Source organism: Lolium rigidum, chromosome 6 (genome assembly GCF_022539505.1).
Source record: "Lolium rigidum isolate FL_2022 chromosome 6, APGP_CSIRO_Lrig_0.1, whole genome shotgun sequence".
Lineage (NCBI taxonomy): Eukaryota > Viridiplantae > Streptophyta > Magnoliopsida > Poales > Poaceae > Lolium > Lolium rigidum.
In genome coordinates, this window is record NC_061513.1 from 132,067,102 (window position 1) to 132,084,100 (window position 16,999).

Below are 16,999 nucleotides of genomic sequence, written 5' to 3' on the forward strand. Positions count from 1 at the left end.
GTAATTAATGTAAAATGTATGTTATGTCTTCATTTGTGCATGTTCTAGTTATTGCTTCTGTCGGGGTTTCATCGAAATGACAAGTATGTATACAAATATTTAAGAATGAAACCATCATCCAAAATGCACGTTCAATTACCAACCATCATCCAAAACGTACATCAACCATCACCCGAAAGTAGTGCATAAAACTAAACTCCATATGTAGCTGCCATCAGCTATTCTCTCCCTTGTTACTTTCATGAGAGCATCATCACTATGCACAATGTTAGATACACGACCAGTACATGGAGGTAGTAGATCCCCTGGCATGTAGTACTCATCACGGTCACATCTATCAAACTCTTTATCTCTCAAGTGGTTGTCCCTGGTAAAATTATGAAGTTTCATACAAGCAACAATGATCAAATCTTGCTTGTCATAGGGGTAAGATGGCATATGCAATAAAATACGCCACTTCATCTTTAACACACCAAATGCACGCTCAATGACATTTCGTAGCAACGAATGGGCATGGTTAAAGATTTCATTTTTACCATTGGGGGTTGGGGGGTCACCATTGATAAATTCTGGCACATGGTATTTTGTCGACTTGTATGGAGCTAGATACCCCTCATATTTAGATAACCCGAATCAACAAGATAGTACCTACCTGAAAAAACAACACGTGTATTGTTATGTAATATGGTATTGTATTACGGTAATGTAATAATACAAGAAACAATTGTAATGTTACCTTTCGGCGGGTGTGGAAACTTTGTTGCATACTTCACCAAAGTGTCCTTAAATATCCTTGTGTCATGTGCCGACCCTAACCATTCCGCAACTACAGAGGTGAATCTCATATCAAAGTCGCACACTGCCATGATATTCTGTGTTGGATACCCATGCCGACCAACATGGTTCACTATCTCATCAGCTAGAACAACAACAGGGATATGAGACCCATCAATTGCACCAATGCAATCATCAAAGTGAGGTGAAAATCTAGAATATCAAAGCCTTTCATGCACGTCTCTGAAGTCCGAATGGTTTGGCTTAATAGTATCTACAGCCATCTTGTTTAAGCACTATAGCACATGGTTGAATTCATGTGTATTACCTCGGTTGACCGCTTGAATCGATTCTCCACTTGGCTAACAGATTGAGGGCCACCAACTTTCCACAAGAACATACCCAAGCACTCCTCTGAGCTCATGTTCCTTGTTGACGTCAAACCATAATTTTGCACAAGAGTCTCATGCAATCTATCAAAACACGGTATGTACATCCTAAACATGGCATATTAATCTTTGTTTGTACTCAAATTTTCAGTAACCCATTGTTGACCGGTCATGATAGGAATTCTCCTATTCCTTTTGGTTAAGAACTTCTCACCGTACATGACGGCAACATGTGTAGCTCGCATGTAGTACTCCCTCCTTTTCCTTTTTGCCGCAGCTGCAACCATTCCAGAATTAACTCCATCCTCATCGCTTTCACTATGACTTGTGCTCATCTAAAACACAATATAAGAGCAAATAAAATGTCATGATACATAGACAGAAATTAAACATAACATCATATAAAATGTCATCATACACAACCACAAATTAAACATAACAACAAATAAAATGTCATCATACATAGCCACAAATTAAACAGAACAACAAATAAAATGTCATCTTACATAGCCACAAATTAAACATAACAAAAAATAAAATGTCATGATACATAGCATAGATCATCTAATTCTTCCTACGGTCCTCACATATCCTCCTCAGCCAATTCATCTTGCCTTCATTTGTCTTAAATGTACGAAAAAAGGCATGGTTCTCCAACTTAGCAAACAACTTTGTTGCCATGTAATGCTCATCACTTCCTTCTTTTGCTCCACACATCACTACTTCTTCCATTATCTTTTCAATTTTAGTGACAATGGTCATTTTGCTAGAAGCAACTGGCGCATGTTCATTAATCATATGATCAACCATACGCTTCAATTCACGTTGCACATGATTTTTCCTTTTTTGGATTCTCAAGCTATCCAGCGCTTCTCTTTGCACGACTACTTGGAGTAATGTGTATTCTTCATCATCATCATCTTCGAGATTATGAAGCTCTGCACCCTCCGGCAACACCGTACCAGATATTGTACTAGGCATGAATGAGCTCTCTCCACTAACAAGGACCTTCTCAAACATTCTGCTCATCTCATCCAAATGTTTAGCTCCATGTTTACGAAATGCCAGAAACTTCTTATTTTCCTGAAAACAAAATATATTGTTTTCTTGTAATCCCACATTCTCAAAATTACTACAATAGAGTAAAACTTACTTCTCCTATTTTCTTCCACCAATCATCACCAGCTACCATTGTGTTTGCTTCATCATTCCAACCTAAACCCGTGGTCTTGTTCTTGAAGGTCATCCAATTGGTGTACTCCTTCATACTATCCCATTTATTTTTGAAATGTTGTTTGTTATAATCTCTCCTTGTTTCTCTAAAAAAAACCTCAGCAAGGTTTTTGTAACCAATGGGACTCAGAAACTTCAGAAGCCTATTCCCCTTTTCTTTCTCAATCACACAAAGTTTGCAGAAAATAGCAGTAGTTTCCGCATCCCAAATTGCTTTCTCTTTTCCCATCTATATGTGTATACGATTAAATTAAATTTACACAACATAAACTAGCAGTGAACAACATAGCAGTAGTATTCATATTTTCTAACAGCACGTATAATTCATAATAGTTTCTAACAACATGTATATGTGAACAACATATTTACAGAGAGCAAAGCAAAGCAGATCACAAAGAACAAGAACACATACGTACCTTCACACGGACGCGCCGAAGGGACTAGGCAGTAGCGCGGGGTGTGGTGGAGCGCAGCGAGTCGACTAGGCATGAGGCGCCGGCGTAGCGTGGGAGCCGGCGGGGAGAAGCGGGGCGTGGTGCAGCGCCGGAGGAACGGGTGTGAGAAGCGGGAGTCAGCGGCCGGAGGAGCGGGTGGGAGCCATGAGGCGGCGGCCGAAGGAGCGGGAGCCCTCGGCGGAAATCGTGAAGGGCAAGGCGGCCTGATGCGGGTGGGTGCGCTCGCGAGGGGGCAGAGATAAGAGGAGGCCACGCGCAGAAAAACGATTCGGCCCAAACGAAAAAGCTCGGGAATCACCTATTTTGCCAATTCTGAGATTGTGGTACTCTGTGTATTTTTTTAGAATCAATTCGTGGAGGGTTGTTTGTTCCAGATTCTAAGTCTACAATAGCTAGAATTCAAGAATCAAGAATTTAAGCCCAAACAATGGGTATTAGAGCATGTTGTTTGTTTCTGGTAACAATCTAAGGAACAAACTGTTGAATGCTCTCTCAAGTGCAGGATGCGCCATCATGCATGCCCAGGCCTCTTGCGGAACAAGATGCTGATCTGCCGTTGAACAATCAGCTATGGAGAGGTCCAACTAGGGCTGGACAAAAAACTCGAAGATCGACGAGTTAAATGAGTGCTCGTTTGCTCGACTCGTTTGAGCTCGGCTCGTTTTGTTAATGAGCCGAGCTGAGCATCAGTTTTTGCTCGTTAAGGTTAACGAGCTAAACAATCGAGCCGACTATGTTCGTGAGCTACTCGTTAAGATCGGTAACAAGCTAGGTTTCACCAGTTTTGACTGCAAGTCACTTTAGTTATCTCAAATATTTGGCAGGAAGGGACCAAACAAAATAGTGTTCTTTAACCATGCTTGAAACTCCTACATCTTTACTATTAAATTGCAATAGGTGACTGCCTGATGTCACAAACGGGCCAAATTTTCTTTTTCTCTTGGCCCAACATCTCCTAGAAATCCTAGGCCCAATCTTTACTACTCCGTATTAATTTTGCCAATCTGGATCGGTCTGGTAGGTCTGCCCTTCCGCCGCGAGGAAAGATCCGTACGTTCTCGGTTCCCCACCGACCAAAAGAATTCCACATCTCCTCGTCCGACCCGAGACCGCAGAAAACCGGTCACAGACATGTCCTTCGTCCGAGCAAAAAAAAAAAAAGAGAAAACCCAATCCCCGTCGTCGGCCCCAGCAAGACGTACGCCGTCGCGGGAGGCGCTGCCCCTGGCGTGCGGCCGGCAGCATGGGCAGCCTGGAATCCTGTATCACCGTGAATTGAAGTTACTGGTTAGTTTCTCTTTCCCTATCCTCTACCTCACGCCGTTGCGACACGGGGCAATCCAATCTCCGCCGAGGCAGTCAGCGCCGACCACCGGAGAGCGAGATCCGGCGACGACCACTGGACCGCCGGAGAAAGGAGAATACCGCCTTGCACCCTCTGTATCTCGCACCCTTCAGCTGCTCCAGGGAGCCCGCCGTCTGACCGTCGGTCGGCTCGGGCCAAGATGGACGGGAAGAAGAAGCGGCGCCACGACCTGGAAGAGGCCGTCGCCGGATACTGCACCCCGCCCTCCTACTTGCTGGAAGGACAACGGCTTGTGTGTCCCTCTTCCGGCTCCGCACGCCCACCTGACGGATGCACACCAAATGTTCTATACAATCACCAGCCCGGGACGACGTCTGGTACACCACAGTTCTGCATGGGTAAACATGCTCGGCCGACGCCGTCGCGTTCGTGGTACGGATGTTCGAGCGTGGTGACACTCAGGCTGCCATATTCGGTAGCGTGGACGGGGAGTGCATGATCTGGTACACCGCGATGATAATTTGCTGGTGCTTTTTGGGGGGAATGCAGGGGAAGGCCTCAGGCCGACTGCCGACGTATGTGATGCTGATCAGCGTGGTCTCCCAGTGATGCTCACAAGATGGCAGAGACAAAATGTGAATCGCTGATCTATGCATGCCCGCTTGATGCCACGTTTTTCTTTTTTAACTACGCATGTAATTCAACAAAATGCATAGGTACCATTAGAAGAAATAACTTATATCCTTTTGCCTTTCAGAAAGTATGCTTCAGGTTGTGATGAACTAATGTGGTTAGCCTGATTATCGTGGTGGCCTTGTTGTTCCATTTCCATTTCCATTTCAAACAAAATGTAATCCCACTTATAGCTCATTATTTCTTTGTAATCAAACTTTTAACTGTGTTACAGTCACATGTGTGACAATGAATCTCAAACCAACCAACATATAATTGATTGTATTTACGTTTCATGCCTTACAAAATTACATCATATATAGTTCATACATTTCTAGAATTGTATAAGATTCAAATATCGTGTACGTATGCACCACTCATATACATATATGAAATTCCATGTTTTTTCCATTAATTTTAAGTCATATCCAAACTAATCTTAGCAATTTGAATAAATCACGTAGCAACGCACGTGCCCTTTACTATTAGGATCTAAAAACCTATGCTTCCTCTCTTCCTTACTAGGCAATGCACACATGTTTGTTTTCCATTGCCTCCTTAACGATCCTTAACGAGCTGCTCGCGAGCGCTCGCAAGAACATAACGAGTCGAGCCGAACAATTATTTCAGCTCGTTATTCTTAACGAGCTTAACGATTCGAGGCTTAACGATCATGAGCTTAATGAGCCGAGCCTTAACGATCCGAGCAGCTCGTTAGTCCAACCCTAGATCCAACTCTTTCGTGGAATAATTACGACCAGACCACATGCTATGCATGCTTGGCACCCAAGGAACGCCTGCCGTCCGTGTCCGTCCGTTCTTCCGCTCTCACGTGCCTGGAGCGGCCAAGCAAAAGGTCGACGAATTTTCCAGAACACCTTGCAGGTCAAGGCACAGTTAAAAGGAAACTGGATTGTCGACTGTCGTGGAGACGCTGCGCCCCAATCAAGCTGCATGGCCCTGCGGCTACGCTGACCAGTCTCTAGAAAGGAACTCCCGTCCCTGTCCATCTCTTTACACTGACAACTCAATGGGGGAAAATAAAAAATGTTATTTACAAGTTATAAAAAATATGAAAAACAATCAGACATAGTCAATTATGCATCCTAAAAATATGCAAAATATTCCTCACATTATTAGCAACACAAAAATGACAAATCTAATAAAATTTGGAGATTTAAAAATGTGCATACTCAGATCCACACTGTTGTCATTTTTGTGTAGCTTAAAATACAAAATATTTGAAATTGGAATTTTGCACATGGGCTACATCCGGTTTTATTTTCAGATTTTTTAAATTAAAACTCGTAAATATGGTTTTTGATTTTTTTTAAACAATGGGATCACTGGAGCTTGGGAGCCAAAAATCTCCACGCGTGAATTATTCTATGAATAGAACCCCATTAGCCCTTTTTGAAGTTTATTATAATCCATATTCGATAGTCATATCAGCTTACTATCGGTCCACTCATTTCCCCCACCAAGAACAATTGGTTTGTGAACCATAGAGAGCCCAGCTAGGTAAGCTAGCGCATGATGTGAGGAGATTACAAGAGAAACGCAACCCATTTAATTTGACTGCTCTGTAAAAAGCTAGGAGACACGCAGCACTTGACTTGTTGCACCTGTACCTGTACTAGTAGTTCCGAATCTTCCGATAATCACATGTTAATAATCTCGTAGAACTTGACTTGTTGCTCATTCGTGTATGGTTCTTTTCCATCGCAAACTTTCCCGGTCGCTTCCAGCTTCCAAGCACCCAGCAGCTATACCTTGCCGATCAAAGCACTTCGAGAGGCCGGCAGAGTGCGCATAAATAGTTGCCTCCACCACTCCCCGGGGACAGGAACTACACGCGACCCACTGCGGCCGGGCTCGTACAGCACATCGGCAAAGCCAGCTGACGGGAAATGGAAGCGACAGCAGCAGCAGATAGTAGTGGAGAAGGAGCACGCCATGGCGGCGGCGAGCGAGGAAACGATGGCCGGCGGGAGAAGGACGAAGCCAAGAAGGTGTCGTTGTTCGGCATGTTCAGGTACGCCGACCGCATCGATGTGCTGTTGATGGTGGTCGGCACGCTGGGGGCGATAGGCAACGGTGTGTCACAGCCCCTCATATCGGTGCTCTTTGGGAACGTCATCAACTCCTTCGGCGAGAGCACCAGCAGCGACGTCCTCCGCCGTGTGACCAAGGTACGCAATGGCTACAGTGATCACCTCACTTGAAGAGTAGCTTCCCGATTCACAGCGAATGTTCTTTCTCCAGGTTGTGCTGAACTTCGTATATCTGGGTATTGGGACAGCAGTTGCTTCCTTTCTTCGTAAGTGCAATCTCCATTCTATACGTAGAACACCTGTCAATGAAACTTTAGATATCAAGCAATATTTCTACGTTCCTTATATAACATTTGCAAACTGCAGAGGATAGTTATTTATAGCATAAATATCTCATGTACCTTCTCCGTGAAAACTCCATGGAGACTTGTGAAGCTTCAATATCAAACTTAACTATATTACGAAAATATGAAACACTGATGCACAATCATATAGCTCTAAGACTCAAAATCAGTTCTCTCGATATTTATTTCACTATTCCTTTGTAATATTCCATAGTACTTATGAGGAAATACTTCAACTTGAAGACTTCCATAACTGAACATTGTGGAACTAGGACACAAATTTGTTCTCGCTTGAGTAACGGACATGCAGATACGAAATCAGAACAGAGAATTCTATCATGTATTCATCCCATGAGAAGTGCCTTTTGCAATCCTAATAACCGAATATTTCATTGATACAATGGAACCGAGGAGGTTTCCCTCCCTAATCATTGGAAAAAGGCTCACTCTTCATTTTCTCCAGAGGTGTCATGCTGGACGATGGCAGGAGAAAGGCAGTCAGCCCGCATCCGCTCTTTTTACCTGAAATCAGTTCTGAGGCAAGATATTGCATTCTTCGACACAGAAATGACAACCGGTGAAGCAGTTTCTAGGATGTCGAGCGATACAGTCATAATTCAAGATGCTCTTGGTGAGAAGGTAATACTTTCTTTGGGGTACTAAATAAAGAAATATAATATTTCATCACATTGCAAGGTGTGCACTAACTGCACGCACAAGTTAATGGCAAGCTTGAGCGTTTTTTTACTTTCATAATATTTTTGCAACTACATAAGTATTTGTGTTATTTTTAGAAGTGTATTTCATACATTCATGCATTCTCATTTACAGGCAGGGAAGCTTGTAGAACTCACATCTGCTTTCGTTGGTGGTTTTATCATAGCATTCACAAGAGGCTGGCTCCTGACCCTTGTCATGTTAACATCACTACCGCTAGTTGCGATCGCTGGTGCAGTGTCTGCACAGATGCTAACCCGGGTTTCTAGCAAGAGACTAACATCGTATAGTGATGCTGCAGATACAGTCGAACAGACAATTGCATCTATACGAACAGTGAGTTCAAATTACATCAGTTATTCAAATTTAAATCAATTTCTTAGTTAATTCAAATTTTATAAATTATTCGGTAAATGGAAATAATTAAGTTAGCAACTATCATGTGAACAGGTTGTGTCCTTCAACGGTGAGAAGAAAGCCATAGCATCGTACAATAATTTCATTAAAAAGGCTTACAAGACTGTTATTGAGGAAGGCCTTATAAATGGTTTTGGCATGGGCTCTGTCTTTTGCATCTTATTTAGCAGCTATGGTCTAGCATTTTGGTATGGTGGAAAGCTAATAATCGACAAAGGTTATACTGGAGGGAAGATCCTCACTGTCTTGTTTGCCGTATTGACTGGCGCAACGTGAGTTTCTTACATCTTTACATTGCAAAGACCTTTATTGATCATACAGTAGTGACTTTCAGTGCACCTAACTCTCAATTTATTGGATTAGTTCTATAAATGGAAATAATAAACATTAAATAATAGTATTTTGAAATCTAGAGAACCTTTATTTTCTTACGTATGCCATGCGACATTTTTCTGTATATCCGATAAAAAAAACACGATGTGGTGGTTTGATGTTTCTTTCAAGTTGGTTTCAGAAATTACCTTCCATAGTTAATATTTATTTAATTACTTATTTTTAATTGTAAATAATTCAATTGGCAATGCTTCAGCTCAGCACTAGTATCTTTTTCATATAAATACAAGTAATACATGAGATTCAAAGTGCCTCCTTCCCTTTGAGGACAAAAGAAATCCAACAATAATCCTAAAAAGAAAAACACAGAAATTGTACACAAATCAAAAGAAAAATAGAATGATCCACCTGTTACTTTCTAAAGAAAAAAAATGCTCTTGCTAAGATATCAACCCAATGTACAATAGCAAGCACAATTTCGAATCAGGGATGTAAATATTACACCCTCACAGCAGAGTCCCAAGAATCCTGAGAAAGCTAGAGCGTCGGGGCACCTAAAATGTCCGCGAGCGTCCGTTTGTGTCGCCTGGCGGACGCGAAAATGATCGCGCGTCCGTTTGCGTCTGGGGCTAGCTCCAGCGGGGCGACGCATTTTCGGCGCAGGCCAGATTTCAAAAAAAGATGAACTAGCATCAACTTTGCACGAAATTACAGCCGCAAATTGAGGTCTGCAATATGTTCATCACACTTTGCACAAGGTAGGGCACAAAGTGGAGCAAAAGGGGCATAACAAGGCCTGAACAGCAATAAAAAAAGTCCAAAAGGAGGCCAAGGTGCTGGGCGCATGGCGATGGCGATCAGGCATCTCGCGCGGATTTCGGCACGCCTCTTCATGAACCATGCCCAGGTGTCGTCATCGACGCCGCTCAAGTCGGCAAGCATGATCCTTGTGTCTTCTGCACGCAATTTGACCTCGGCGTCTGCCTTTTTGGCCTCGACGTCCAGCCTTTGGACCTCAATGACCTCCTTCGCGAGGTTGTGGTAGATGGTAGCTGCGGCCTCTTTTTCCAGACGCCTCTTCTCGTCCCTAGCAGCCATGGCGGCACGGTTGTCGGTCAATATCTTCTCCATGCTCTGGGTGAACGCAATGGCCTGCGCCTCCCGGACAAGATCGGCCTTGGTAGCCTTATGGCCTCGTGGACGAGGTGGAAGGGATGGACGGCCTTGATCGTCGTCTTCGCCGTCGAGGTTGATCGCTGTCCCATTCCTCACAGCTTCGTTGTACGACGCAAAGCTTGTCATCCACTTGTTGGTGTTCTTGAGCACGTCCCAGCAATGGATCATACGGAAGCCCTTCTTATGCGTCGCCCTGAACTTCTCCAAGGCGCGGGATACCTGCAATCATAGCCGCCAATGATGTACATACAATGATGCAAATAGTGTAGAATGCTGATGGTTGTATCGTGTTTACCATTGTCATGACGCCAGCGCCGCTTACGGGGTTGTTAATAGCATGTTCGACCGCCGAGCAGAACTTGCTTGTCTCTTGTTTGATGTAGTTCCATCTTTTCCGGAGGGACTCTTCCGTCCGAGGGCTTGTGATATGGTAGGGCGGGTGCATCCTGGTCTCGTTGTACTGCTGCAAGACCTTGGCCCAATAGACCTTGCCCTTTTGCTGCGCGCCATTAATACAATAATGGCTCGTTGCCAGCCACGCTTCACACAAACACTTATCCTCGTCGTCGACGAAGCCTTGTGTCCTCCGGCTCTTCCCCTTCTTCTTCGTAGCAATGTCAGGTTGTGTTGGCGCGTCGTCGAAGTCGTCGACGGACACGGGTGTTGGCTGCGTCTTCTGGGTGGCGAACAACCATGTGGTTTTGATGTCCTCCGCATCTTGCGTTGCTGCCCAGTCATCATGTGGGCCTGTCCCGGCCGGATCACCGCGAACAAAGCCGCCACCGTAGATAATTTCCTGGATGTCTGAGTCATGGCGGTCCTTCCAATAGTCCTACGAATGACCGGACATCAGACGCATGATACACGGCACTCGCACACATTGACAGAGCTGACGTACCGGGTCTTCCATCGTCGGGGCAGGTGGCGCCATTTCGTCGAACAAGATGCGGGGCTGTGGCATGCTCTCCTCCGGCACCTGCCGCGTCTTCTGTGTCGCGCCCAGGCAGGAGTCGCCGCTTCTAGGCGTCCGGTTGAGGTCGGGAACCACCGCCCCGTTGAACTGCTTCGGCGCCCCGGTCAACTGCACCGGCGGCAGGCCGGAGGCGAACCGCGACGCCGGGTGGCCCTGCAAGGGAGCGGGAGTTCCAGGGCGCAGCTGGGAACTTACCGAGCTCACCGACGAGGCCGGAGGAGCGACGCCGGCGATCCCTCTCTCTTGACGAGCATGTAGCCCTCCGCTAAGGTCGGATGGAGGGCTACTTGCGCGACGCCGGCTTTGATCCGCATCCGCTGTGCCCGCTCGGTTGGCGGCCGCGGCAGTCTTGATCTTCTGGTTCTTACGCCGGCCGCGACGCTTTGCGGCCTTGATGATTTTCTCCTCCGCGGAGAGCACCTTCTTTGCCGCCTTCGGCTTTGCCTCCCGGCCGCCGCCGGTGGCGGCCCGCTTTGCTTCCGCCGGAGCTGCAGCCTCCATTCTGGCTATGGTCGTGGCTACGGGGGAGTGTGGAGCGGTGGCGGGTGCGAGGGTTTGCTCCGCATCCATGGTGGTGGCTGCGGTGGCGAGGACGTCCATCGCTTCTGGACTGCTCGCGCCGGTCTAGTTTGCAATTTCGCGCGGGGAATGGCCAGTGGCGGGAATAATATCGGCCTCCCTGCCACTGACGCGCGGGTCCTACGTCTTTTTCGGCGGACACTCCGCGCGACCGCCGAGCGTCCGTGGAGACGCAAACCTGGCGCATATTTAGGCCAGGTTTGCGTCTTCGCGGACGGCCCGGTCACTTTGCATCGCCCCGCTGGAGCAGGCCCCAGACGCATTTCCGGTCACGGTGGACACAAACGGTCGCTCAGCGTCCGTTTGCCTCGCGTCGCTGGAGATGCCCTCAATTGCTAGATATTTTCAAGGCTACTGCAGATTGCAATCAATTATGTTTTAAGTATTCAATTAACAAAATAATTGTGTTGTTGAGAACTAAAATTTTCTGTCAAAATTAAATATGATAATATCAAGTTTATATATTAAGTATAACAGTATCATAATTCTAATTCGAGTAAAAAATATCAGATACTGCACTATCTACTAACTATGAACAACAATCATAATCTGCTTTACTAAGTTAGAATATAAAATAATAGTAACATGTATACATAGTATTTTCTAAAAAAAAGGTATATATAGTATGATTGGAATTTTATAACAAAGACAAACAAAGGCAGAGAAAATATATGATCTTCTACACTGACTGGACGAAGTATTCAGCTACAAGAAGTTACAAGTCGCATTTTATACGCATAAGATTAAATTTACTGATGCTGCTGTACCTACATGATACGTACATACGTTCAAATTAATGTGTTTACCTACAACACATGAAATTGAATCAAATTACCATTTAATTTTCATTCCAATTGATGGGTATAAATCATGCGATGACCAGCTTGTAATCCCTCCGCAGGACGCTAGTTATTCTTTCTTTTAACATATAGTTATTCTATTTATGTTGCTCTATATTCATCTCTGTTTTCTCAGCAAAGCATATATACATGCAGCTAGTTATTGAAAACTGCACTTGCATATGGTATGTTAATGTCCTAAACCTGACAATTTTCAAATTTGTAACAGTTCATTAGGTAATGCAACACCATCAATTTCTGCAATTGCAGAAGGTCAATCTGCAGCATACAGACTGTTTGAAACAATTGAAAGAAGACCTAAGATAGATTCAGACGATACCAGCGGCATGGTTTTAGAAAATATCAAGGGTGACGTTGAGCTAAAGGATGTGTACTTTCACTACCCTGCAAGACCTGGGCAGTTAATATTAGATGGATTGTCATTACAAGTAGCCAGTGGAACAACAATGGCCATAGTTGGAGAGAGTGGAAGTGGTAAATCAACTGTTATTAGTCTAGTTGAAAGATTCTATGATCCAGAGGCTGGTGAAGTTTTGATAGATGGAATAAACATCAAGAATCTGAGTCTTAATTGGATAAGAGGGAAGATCAGTCTTGTTAGCCAAGAACCGTTGCTTTTTATGACCTCCATTAAAGAGAACATAATCTACGGTAAAGAAGATGCAACCCTTGAGGAGATCAAGAGAGCAGCCGAGCTTGCAAATGCAGCAAACTTCATCGACAAGTTACCAAATGTATACAAAATAAATTGAATGCTCCAAATAACTTGTTGAAATTTAAGCTAACACTATCTTCATTTCATAACAGGGCTATGATACATTGGTTGGCCAGCGTGGCACTCTGCTTTCTGGAGGACAAAAACAAAGAATTGCAATTGCGAGAGCCATCCTTAAAGATCCAAAAATCCTTTTGCTAGATGAAGCAACAAGTGCATTGGATGTGGAATCTGAGAGGATAGTTCAGGAGGCACTCAATAGGATAATGGTAGAAAGAACCACACTTGTCGTTGCTCATCGTTTGAGCACTGTAAGGAATGTTGACTGCATCACAGTTGTCCGGCAAGGGAAAATAGTCGAACAAGGTTAGAGTTTCTTAATATACACTACTTTTTCCATTCTAGATTTTTCTATTTAAATCTATGATGATTCATTCAGCACCAAAAACATATATTATATGTACAGGTACTCATCATGCATTAGTGAAGGATCCAAATGGAGCTTACTCCCAGCTTATTAGGCTACAAGAAACTCGTGGTGATGAAAGGCGTAAAATACATGATTCTGGGGTGCCCAATTCATCATTATCAAAAAGCACTAGCTTGTCGATCAGACGGTCAATGACTAAAGATTCTTTTGGCAATAGCAACAGATACTCCTTCAAGAATCCCCTGGGATTATCTGTTGAGTTGCATGAGGACGAAATCACAGGCGAACAGAACAAAGACGGCCTTTCCGATGGGAAGACCATTAAGAAAGCACCAATTGGACGTCTATTTAATCTTAACAAGCCAGAAGTGCCATTTCTTCTGCTCGGTTCTATAGCAGCATCGGTGCATGGAGTTATTTTCCCATTGTTTGGCATAATAATGTCCAGCATTATAAAATCATTCTATGAGCCGCCAGATAAGCTGCGAAAAGATTCTAGCTTTTGGGCACTGATATGTGTTGTTCTGGGGGTAGCATCCTTGATTTCAATCCCAGCAGAATATTTTTTGTTTGGAATTGCTGGTGGCAAGCTTATAGAGCGTGTTCGTACTCTGTCATTTCAAAATATTGTGCGCCAAGAAGTTGCTTGGTTTGATAATCCCTCAAATTCCAGGTATCATATTCAGATGTTTTCTTAATTATTACATCTTCTCATATATAGTTCTACAGAAATACTAACATTCTGCTTTATTACTTACAGTGGGGCACTTGGTACGCGGCTCTCAGTTGATGCATTAAATGTCCGGCGCTTAGTAGGAGATAACCTAGCTGTTATGGTGCAGTCTGCAGCTGCACTAATCACTGGTTTTGTCATATCGTTTACGGCTGACTGGAGGCTTGCCCTGGTTATAACTTGTGTCATCCCTTTAGTGGGTATACAGGGTTATGCTCAAGTGAAGTACTTGAAAGGGTTTAGTGAAGAATCTAAGGTAATGTATGAATAACTCTGATAATTATTTCCTGATTGATTCAGGATGAACAATCCGAAGGATATTCGCTTATCATGATAATTTGATCTAATTCTAAAACAGGAGATGTATGAAGATGCAAGTCAAGTTGCAACTGATGCTGTTGGTAGTATCAGAACTGTAGCATCTTTCTGTGCAGAGAAAAGAGTGATTACAACATATAACAAGAAATGTGAAGCTTTACGGAAACAGGGAGTTCGAAGTGGAATCGTTGGTGGGCTTGGTTTTGGTTTCTCATTCTTGGTGTTATATCTTACGTATGCTCTATGTTTCTATGTTGGTGCACTGTTTGTACGTCAGGGAAAAACTACCTTTGCAGATGTTTTCAGAGTAAGATTTCCAGACCATTTGAAGTTAAAATTTGTGTATGGGTATTGGCTTCTAATAAAAGTAACAAATTCATTGTATGTTCTTCAGGTATTCTTTGCTTTAGTTTTGGCAGCTGTTGGGGTGTCACAAGCGAGTGCATTGGCATCTAATGCAACAAAGGCCAGGGATTCCGCCATTTCTGTTTTCAGTATTCTAGATCGGAAGTCCAAAATCGATACAATTAGCGATGAGGGTCTGATGTTGGAAAATGTCATCGGCGATATCGATTTCATTAATGTCAGTTTCAAGTACCCATCACGTCCTGATGTCCAAATATTCAGTGACTTCACGTTGCACATTCCTTCCAGAAAGGTATAATTTGCAACTTCTTGCTGCCTTCTTTATTTTCGTAGCAACCAATTGTTTTTCATTAGGATAATTAACTTAAACTGCCACCTCTTGGCATAAAGCCAAGAATACATACATAAAACCGAGTGGTGTATCTAGTTTCAGTTATAGCATCTAAGCAAACCTTCAGCTTCTTTATTTCACATGTGATCATTGACAAGCACAAAAATATGTGCTGATGTAAGTATCTCCTTCCTTTTCCACAGACCATAGCACTCGTCGGGGAGAGCGGTAGTGGCAAGTCAACAATAATTGCTTTACTGGAGCGTTTCTATGATCCTGATTCTGGTAGGATCTCACTAGATGGAGTCGAAATTAAGAGCTTAAGAATAAGCTGGTTAAGAGATCAGATGGGGCTGGTAGGCCAGGAGCCAGTGCTTTTCAACGACACGATCCGTGCCAACATAACATATGGGAAACACGGAGAGGTGACAGAGGAAGAAGTCACGGCTGTGTCCAAGGCAGCCAATGCTCATGACTTCATATCAAGCTTGCCGCAAGGATACGATACCCTGGTTGGCGAGAAAGGAGTGCAACTATCTGGTGGGCAGAAACAGCGGGTAGCCATCGCAAGGGCCATCATAAAGGACCCTAAGATACTACTACTTGATGAGGCAACCAGTGCCCTGGATGCGGAATCGGAGCGCATCGTTCAAGATGCGTTGGATCGGGTCATGGTCAGCAGGACCACCATAGTGGTGGCGCACCGCCTCTCCACAATTAAAGGGGCTGATATGATTGCAGTCCTCAAGGAAGGCAAGATTGCAGAAAAGGGAAAGCATGAGGCCCTCATGCGAATCAAGGGTGGAATATATGCTTCGCTAGTAGAACTTCGCTCAAATTCTTAGTAGAGTTGTGTATCTTTTGAATATGTGTATATTAGTTCCTAGTACGACTAAATACAACTATCTTTATGATTTGAGAAGTGGATGCAAGAGTTGGCACTTTTTTTTCCATGAAGATCTATGATTAGGATAATAGTAGGCAATGAGAGTAATCCAACTGGTTACACGAGAAGATTGGTCCTGGACCAACACCATTACTCATCTGTTTGGCTTTACAATTTAAATGGTAATCTGCGTCAATAATAATAGTAGAAAATAAACCAAATTTCGAGCTCCGAGCCTCTAGTTCACGAAACCTTCAGGGTTCGGCTCTAACAATTTCGCATGTGGCGATGAGCAATCTTCGTCCCCCATGCTTCAACGAACATCAAATTACTAATAGCTTAAGAACATCTACAGATTCTGTACTTCTGTGGGAAAGGGGCAAAGGGCGACATCGACTAAAACTGCTAAACGCGCCTGCTGAACGAAAAAATCAAGATGCATGCAAATTTCAGAACAGGGCTTACCTCCGGACTGGTGTTTCGTGACCTCTTCTTCGCTGCCGGCAGCCGCGCCGCCGCCGTCGGCCGCGCCGTCTTCCCCGGTATCTCTCACTTTTTTTGAGAACTACCTTTTTTTTTTTCTAGCGAAGGCATCTCTTTTGTCTGTGCTACTAGACTGGGCTTGGCAGGGCTGGGCCGAAATGGACAACTATCCAGATCAAGCAATCGAAGCCCTTGATTCAGCTCTTCAGATGGCTGGCGGATGGTACGCGCTAGCAGTTTCTTTGGGGCGGCGGCGAACCCATCTCCGGCGGCCGGAGGCGGCTCCCTGCGGGTAGGATGACGACATCGCCGGAGGGCAACAACTGGGGCGCCGCGTCTACCTCGGCATCCGACGGTGTCCAGGACGAGGTGGGAGACCTCGCAGTACCAAAGGTGCTCCGTCCTACACTTCACATACCCCGGATCCACATGGTTGATATTTTTCGGTGTATCAA

General features: G+C 44.3%; 1 protein-coding gene and 1 long non-coding RNA gene across 3 annotated transcripts; one reads left to right on the top strand and one right to left on the bottom strand.

Annotated features, from left to right (window-relative positions):
* Nucleotides 1–6,218: 6,218 nt before the first annotated feature.
* On the bottom strand, nt 6,219–9,224 carry LOC124661356. Its single transcript, XR_006990151.1, has 2 exons — nt 7,285–9,224; nt 6,219–7,182 (listed from the first exon to the last, which is right to left on the bottom strand). It is a non-coding gene; the product is annotated as an uncharacterized LOC124661356 (long non-coding RNA).
* On the top strand, nt 6,423–16,097 carry LOC124661351 (ABC transporter B family member 4-like). 2 transcript variants are annotated; one of them, XM_047199215.1, is made up of 12 exons: nt 6,425–7,021; nt 7,095–7,149; nt 7,691–7,866; nt 8,059–8,280; nt 8,395–8,633; nt 12,491–13,016; nt 13,090–13,363; nt 13,464–14,100; nt 14,188–14,416; nt 14,519–14,785; nt 14,873–15,136; nt 15,379–16,097. In XM_047199215.1, the coding sequence occupies exons 1-12, from the start codon at nt 6,740–6,742 to the stop codon at nt 16,018–16,020; spliced, it is 3,813 nt and encodes a 1,270-aa protein (XP_047055171.1). In that variant the 5' UTR covers nt 6,425–6,739; the 3' UTR covers nt 16,021–16,097. The 2 variants fall into 2 exon arrangements, with proteins under 2 accessions (XP_047055170.1, XP_047055171.1); XM_047199214.1 differs by having other exon boundaries at nt 6,423–7,021; nt 14,519–15,136.
* Nucleotides 16,098–16,999: the final 902 nt, after the last annotated feature.